At 52.5% G+C, this 7,695-nt stretch overlaps 1 protein-coding gene across 1 annotated transcript in view; it reads left to right on the top strand.

The window, feature by feature from the left end:
• The first annotated feature begins 2,397 nt into the window (after positions 1 to 2,397).
• Positions 2,398 to 7,695, top strand: part of LOC103767487 (pantothenate kinase 2, mitochondrial) — a 9,843-nt gene continuing 4,545 nt past the window's right edge. The window contains exon 1 of the mRNA XM_029963707.1: positions 2,398 to 2,413. Coding sequence (XP_029819567.1) covers positions 2,398 to 2,413 — 16 coding nt within the window. The remainder of the gene's footprint in view (positions 2,414 to 7,695) is intronic.

The following is a 7,695-nucleotide window of genomic DNA, read 5'->3' as shown; positions in this document are numbered from 1 at the left end:
TGGAGCAACCAGGGATAGTGGAAAGTGCCTGTGCCCATGGCAGGGGGTTGGAATGGGGTTCAGGCCATGGTGGGTGTCAGACCCCCCGCATCTGTATTTGCCTCGTCATCTGCATATGCAAATCATATTCAAATCACCCCCTGCGCGCGGCCAAGCCCAGCTGGGCCTACTGCGGATCTTCCCCTCGGCCCCCCGCGTTGCCATAGTTACCGGGCATGTCAGTCACCGCGCCTCCTCCCGCCCCGACCAGGCAGCGCCCTCATTCATTGGACCGATGCTGTTGCCAATCTCTCCCAAAGCGGAGCCATAGGCCAGCGCTGCCGCATATCGACCCGCCCCCGCTGGCGCAACCCGGCTTTCCCCCCATTGGACAGCCGCGCTTGTCACTATACGCGGTCCGAGCGCGGGGCTCCGACATCGCCCCATTCCCGTCTCCATTGGCCGGAGCCGCCTGTCGCTCCGCGCGGCGGGGGGCGCGGATTGGGGGCCGCCTCACGGTGTCCCGCCCCGCGGTGGCCGCGCGGGGCGCAGGCGCGCGGGCGTGGCTGCGGCGGCGGCGGAGCGGGAGCGGGCAGGAGCGGGAGCGCGTGAGCGGGGCGGGCGGCCCATGGGGCCGGGCCGCGCTGCCCATGGAGGCCGCCGCGCAGCTGCGGCGATGTGCGGAGCGAGGAGGAAGAAGCGCGGCGGCGGGGCGGCGGAGCGGACGCGGGGCCGCTACTCAGCTGCGGCGGCGGAGCAGCGGCGCTGCGGACGGTTGCGGGCGGAGTGCCGGCCGCAGCCCCGCGAGCCGCGGCGGGTCGTGAGCCGCGCGCCGGCGGGGGACTCGTCCGCAAGACCGCCCGCGTGATGGAGGGCGGAATGGGGGGGGGGGTTGGGCGGGAGGGGCGGGGGCGGGCATTGACTGGTGGGCGGAGGCTGTGGTAATTGAGCGAGGGGCGGGCTGCGGGGCGGCGAAGGGTGGGGATGGGGACACTGGACAGCACGGCGGGGCTGGTGGCAGGACACGGCGTGGCCGGGCAGGGGGACAGCACGTGGGGACTACCGGGGAGGGTGGCTTGTCCAGCGTGGCCAGTTTGGGGTGGTGGCATGGGGACATGAGCAACCTCGGGACAGCACAGTGGGGTAGTGGCGTGGGCACAGCATGGCCAGTCTGGGGACGACACCCTAGGAACATGGTGAGGTGATGACTTATCTGGCATGGCCAGTTTGGGGACTCAGTGCGGTGGTGACATGGGCACAACATGACCAGTGTGGGGACAGCACGGTGGGGACACAGTAGGGTGATGACTTGCCCAGCATGACCAGTTTGGGGACAGCACAGTGGGGTGGTGGCATGGGGACACCATGACCACAGCGGGGACAGTGCAGGGGGGCTGATGGTTATGGGCACAACATAACTAACTGGGGGCAGTACGGGGGGACACAGTAGTAGTGGGGTGATGACTTGGCCCCAGCATGGCCAGTTTGGGGACAGCACAGTGGGGTGGTGGCAGGGGCACGACATGGCCACTCTGGGACAGCACAGGGGGGACACAGTGGGACAGTGACATGGGCTCAGCAGGTTGGGGCAGAGGGTGGGTCAAGCTGAGCTCCAGGCACTCTGGGAGTTTTAGGATGAGGCAGTGCCTGGCAAGGTGGGGCAGGACATGGGATGGGGCTGTAGCAGGTGCTGAGATGCCCAAATTGAGTGGGAGGGAAGGTGACTGGTGACACAGAGGGCAAGGAGAAGGGCACAGAAGGACAGACGGAGGGATGGGGTATGAGGGTGTGGGGCTGGACTGGTAACTGGGAAAGCAGATGGAGAGCATAGGGAACGGTGTCATTTTTGGGAGGGAAGAGCCCCAAGGGGTTGGCAGGGGTTGGGCGCAGACCAACCGAGCTTTGTGAGGAGGTAAAAACCATCCCTAAACCCAGGTTTTTAAATGTCCTATTGGAAACTGCAAAATGGATGGCAGCCTTCATTTTGGGAGCAGCAGGAGCTGCCGTGCAGGTGCCGTGGCTGTCACTGCCTTCAGCCATGTTTGAGGAGGAACCGAGCGATTGTTCCTTGACTTTCGCTGGAGCCCTTCCCTCCTCCTGGAAGGGAACTGCCATTCCCTGAAAATGAAACAGCGTCAGTGTAATTCCTCAGTACCTGCACAGCTATTAAGAGGATGTGAGCAATGAATCCAGACTGAAAACAGGGATCAGGATTCTCCTACATCTCGTCTCCTGGCTGACAATGCCGAGACGTTGTTGTTAACGTATCTGTGTGAAGTTTTAATGGTGTTCTTGCTCTTTTTTTGGGTGCTGGCAAAAAAGGAAGCCTCTCTTTTTCCCTGTCTTAGTGTGAAAAATAGGAATAGGGATCTGTGGGGCTGTTAATTAGAGCCCTGCTGGTTAGCAGGCTGCAGGGACATGAAGGAGATGTCTGGTACGAAAATGAGGGAGGACTCAGAGCTCTGCGTTAGGTGATGATTCTCCTCTGCCTTGCTCAGGGCAGTTTCTGTGTCTCCTCTGGAAAATATGGATTAAAGTTGGCCACTGAGGTTCTGGTTTGTTGTGGTGGAGTTAAATGCAGAGAGTGGTGTGGGATGCTTTAAAGAAAACAGGTGTTCTGGCAGCTTCCAAGAGAGGATTTGGATCCCGTCTGGAAGGTCAGTGTGGCGTGACTCGGGATTACAATGTAGCCTGTCCTTCCTAAATGATTCTTGGGATAATTGGAAGAGAAATGTGCGTCCCTTAGCAGGGACAATGCCTGGTGTCAGGGTAAATCACGTTTTGGAGTTAAAATGCTTGATCCCACCTCAAGGAAGACTCGAGCCGAAATGAAGGCAAAGCACTTAATGGGCATGGGATCAAAAATGTCCTACTTAAGCTCGCACTTGTCTGCTGCTGGCATGTGGCAAACGGGCTCAGTGACCTTGAGGCTTGTCTTGCCTGGCTGTGCTGGCAGATGCCCTGGCAGATGAGCCCCCACTTCCCCAGGAATGAAAGGATTTCAGCAGGCTCGTCATCCTCCTTCCTCGCCGTCCCTCTGTGCCGGGATGTGCAGCCAGGGCTGTTTCACTGCGGAGATCAGGGAAGGTCTGAGACCAAGGGGGACTGGGTTTGGGATAGACCCGAAATAAGAAGTGCAGCCCATGTCTCAGTCGTGTGCCTTCATGCACCTCGGGCTTTTAAACCCCCTGGAAATTTGGATTCCCAGTCATGTGGATGCGGCACTTGGGGACACGGTTTAGTGGTGAAGATGCCTGGGTTAATGGCTGGACTCGATGATCTTGGGAGGTCTTTTCCAACCTAAAGGCTTCCATGATTCTGTGAAATGTTTCTTGGTGCACTTCAGGAACTGAAGAGCTTTCCTGCAGCATTTTCCATGTGCCACAGGCGGAAGGGGCAGAAGTCAAGGACACTGTTGCTCTCAGAAGGGAGTGAGAAGTGTCCCTGAAAATGAGGAAATTTGTTGAAGCTTTGGAGTATTATGTTGGCAAGAGGAGCCCGACAGGGTTATTAGTGCAGGCAGACATTAGTTCTCCAAGAAAAAGTATTCTTTCCTTTCAGCTGATCCCTTTTTTTTAATAAGTTTTAGTATCTCCTGTCAGAATCATGCAAAGACAAAATGGACACATGGCTTTAAATTCTCAATGTAAACAGTATCCAAGCAGAGGTACAAATAAAATGCTGTTTTGACACCTCTTTTGTCATTCAAAATTCAAGCTTTGATTTTTTTTAAATACCTTTTTTCCCTTTTGGAATGGTGTAAGAAATATGAATTCCTATCAGAGCCTATTTTTAGGAATGGGAGGAGATGTAGACTTAGTGTCACTTTATATTAAATGCTAATTAATTGTATTTTTTTCCCAGCTGTAGAATTTCCAGCCTGGTATAACACTATTAAAATATAATATTGAATATTTTAGAGTAAGCCTAGAGGTGCTGTCACATACTCAACTAAATCATCAGCTCCATGGGCTAATCTTTTTAGCTCCTGATATAATTGGCTCAGAAGTTAAGGATCACTCTGAAATACAACTTGAGCTGCTTGTTTTGTGAAGAAAATCCACCATGGAGATCTTTAATTATATCACCTCTTTCATTTTGACAGTTCTGCAGCTTCCAGAATAAGTCTGTTGAGGGTTTTTTTTTTTATTTATACAGTGTCCAATTTTATGAAGTAATTTACATATCAGATAAAGGCATTTTCTTTTTCTTGCCCCCAAGATCTTGCAGACTGCAAAGGGGATTTGAGGGCAGGGTGGCAGCTCTTGCTGTGGGCACACAAGTCTCCTTGAGCTTTTCTGTGGTTGTTTAGTCTGAGCTGTGATTCCCCAGCTTTGCTGGCCTTTTGTTTGTTGATGTGTATCCGTAGATCTGCCCCTGAGGAGAAGGTCTGTTTTTAACACAAAGAGCTGTGTATATGAAAATATTTATAGAGAGATGCTTTTAAAATTGTCTGTGCTCAGGGAAATTGAGGCTTTGTCAGGCCAAAGGATGAAGAATTTTTTTCTTGGGGAAAAAAAAACCCCGTCTTCAAGACAGTTGATAGCTGCTGTTGGGATGTGTTTCCTTAGGGAAGGAAGTGAAAATAAGGCTCGTTGTTGTGTGTCTGAGTGGAAGGTGTCCTTGCCCATGGCAGGAGGGTGGAGTGAGATGATCCACAAGGTCCCTTCCAGCCCAAACCATCCCACGATTCCATGTGCTGAGCGGTGCCACGGACTCTGCCGGTCCCGTAAGTCACATTCCTTGTACCCCTGATGTTTTCCCACTGAATACCTTGGATTCATTTTTGTCTTACACACAGAAGAGGTTGCTCCAAGCCCTGTCCAGCCTGGCCTTGAGCACTTCCAGGGATGGGACATCCAAGCTTCTCTGGGCAACGTGTTATCCAGTGTTGAGAGTGGGATTCATGGCTCTCATCCCGTAACAGGGCAACAGGGAGTTTCTTTAAGGAGAAAGACTGTGTAAAGTTTTGAGCTGAGAGCAGAGGCTTTCCTGCCTTTCTTGTAAATGCCCAAACACCCAGTGAACAACTAAACACTTCTCAGGAGGTGCTGGACAGTGATACTCTTCCCATGCCAGCCTGCAGGTTTGCCATCCTTCCCATCCCCGCTTGGAAAGGAGACCTGCAAGGCTCTTCCCCAGCAAGGAGGGCTCCAAATAGCAGCAGGGAGGAGGTGAGGGAGAGGCAGCATTTACATTTCCTGCCTTGGCCATTAAAGCTGCTGTCTGGTTATTCCAGCAGAACCTTCTGACTGAGCACAATCAGCCTGGGGGACGCCCAGGGGCTCCGGGATGCCGCCAGTTCTCCTACTGCTCCTCGAGATCAGCGGCAGCTCTCTTGGAAAAATTGCTTCGGAGGATTAAAAGGGAGAGATCTCTGGATGGCTTTCAGCTGCTGGGGAAAAAAAAAATCAGTGTTTTAAGAGAAATCTCAGTAGCAGATGGTGATGGCGTTCATCCAGGAGAGCTTCCTCCTTCCTCCCTTGGATTTTTCTAGCTCTCAGACATGGAAGAGCTGTCGCTGCCCTCCATGTTGCTGTTGTCTGACTTCCTGTAAGAGTCAGGGAAAAAAAAATGACATGGTTCTCCATGTCGTTGAAATAATTTCCTCCTCTTGTTTGTGTGTCACTCCCCTTTCCTACAAAAACAGGTTTATAGGGAAGTTTTGTCCCTGTCCTGGATTATTTGAGTTCTCTGACAGGTGTTACTGCACAGGGAATCCTTTGCAGGGTGGGACAGAAGTACTTAATTCTGAGCTCACACGCTGCTTCCTTGGATTCTTGACCTGTGGCTGGGATGTATATAATGAGAGATCCATAATTAACAATCATTTGGTGTGAGTTAATTACCTTAATAGGCTGTCTTTCAGAATTTATCCCTGGTGACTTAGGGAAGGTACGGCCGATCCGCTGGCAGATGGAGACCACCAGCTGCTCCGTGTGGAGCCTTTCCAGCTGGTCCCACAGGGATGTGTGAGCCGGCCCCGGTCAGAGGTTCCATCCCAGCTCAGGGGGTCAGATCCTTTTTGGGGCCGGTGCTGAGTGGGGGTAGTGAGCTCTGAGCCCAGCCTGTCTGCAGTTACTCCCAGCTCTGCAGGCACCATTCCTGTTTCCCTGTTTCTGGTGGGACAGGCTGTGGATAACTGGCTGGTTTAACCCCACGCTTGGTGTTCTGCTCATTATGACAACAGCCAAATAGAACCTGTATTTATAGATATTAAAAAATGGAGGGTCTCGATGGCACTGAGGATGGGATGAAATTTCCAAGGAGCTGCTCCCTCTTTTTGTGGCTAGGAAGCTTCCTAAACTGATGGGCCCAGCTGCTGCTCGCCCTAAGATCTGGAAGGTTTGAGTGTAGGAGTTTGGTGTGTGAGCTTCACAAGAGGCTTTAAAACAAACATGTTTTACTGAACCCATCATGTGCCACCAGCTGGGTGCTGGGAAGCGGGAACCCGTTAGCCTGTAATGGAACAGCCCCTGTGGCATTTCTAGGCACGTGGATTCATGGAGCCACTGTGCCTTGGTTTTTGGATATTTGTCTTTTCTGCTGCACCTCAGTGATGCCATCTCCGAGTTCCATCCTCTGCTCACTCCCTGGTTTTACCCTTGTGAGTTTGGGGGAAGGTTGTTGTCTGAATAGAACAGTGGGGATGCTTTGAAAAAAAAAAAAATCTAATGTAGGCTTCATAATGCAGAAATCAAATTGCATGTCCAGACAGGAACAAATATGTTCCAGAAATCACAGAACCATGGAATGGTTTGCATTGGAAGGGATTTGAAAGAGCATGTCATTCCAACCCCTGCCATGGGCAGGGACACCTTCCACTAGCCCAGGTTGCTGCAAGCCTGGTCCAGGCTAGCTTGTGTGCTTCCAGGGGTGGGGCAGCCACAGCTTCTCTGGGCAGCCTGTGCCAGGGCCTCCCCACCCTCACAGGGAAGAATTTCTTCCCAATATCCAACCTAAACCTACTCTCTTTCAGCTTACAGTCATTACCCCTTGTCCTATCACTATCTACACGTGTAAAAGTCCTTGGATTGCTCTTGCTTTCTCCCTCTGTTGGGCTGCCATTCAGATTCCTTTCCCTTTCATTCACGAAAAGTTATTTTTATGTCTGTTCTTGTTTGAAGTCAATGCCTCGGTAATGGGGAGTGATTGGGATTTGGACGCGTCTCCAAAAATAGAGCTCTGCATCTCCTTTCAAGATTTCCTTTGGTGACGGTTGGGGGTGGCCTCTATGGAAATATGTAAAAATAACTCCGTGGGTTAAAAATACCGTGGGGAGCTGCCGGCTCCAGCAGCTCCTGGGAGCTGGAAAGCTCTGGAATGGGCTGTACAGCCACCAGGTGAACCTGCTGAGGAGAGAATACGTCCTCCTCAAGCCTGCTGGGCTGGTGGCTGTGCAAAGATCGTTCCACAAAGAGCCTGACCCGAGGGATTCCAGATGGGAGGAAGAGGGATTCCAGATGGGAGGAACGAGGGCTTCTTTGTGTTCCACCCTTATCTCTCTGCAGATAAGCAAACATATTGTGCACAAATAACAGCAGTGTGTTATCACCCCTGTCTCTGACCTGTAGGAGTTATACTAAAATGCAAGATCCTTCTTTCAGATCCTTCTTTCAGTTGGTAATGCTGGAGCGTGCCCAGGGGAAGGGGCTGGAGCAGCAGGAGCTGCTGAGGGAGCTGGGGGGGCTCAGCCTGGAGAAAAGGAGGCTCAGG

The sequence above is a fragment of the Manacus vitellinus genome, unplaced genomic scaffold (genome assembly GCF_001715985.3).
Source record: "Manacus vitellinus isolate BGI_N305 unplaced genomic scaffold, ASM171598v3 scaffold_61_pilon, whole genome shotgun sequence".
Taxonomy (NCBI): domain Eukaryota; kingdom Metazoa; phylum Chordata; class Aves; order Passeriformes; family Pipridae; genus Manacus; species Manacus vitellinus.
The sequence above is the reverse complement of the archived record's forward strand: the minus strand, read 5'-3'. Positions and strand labels throughout refer to the sequence as shown.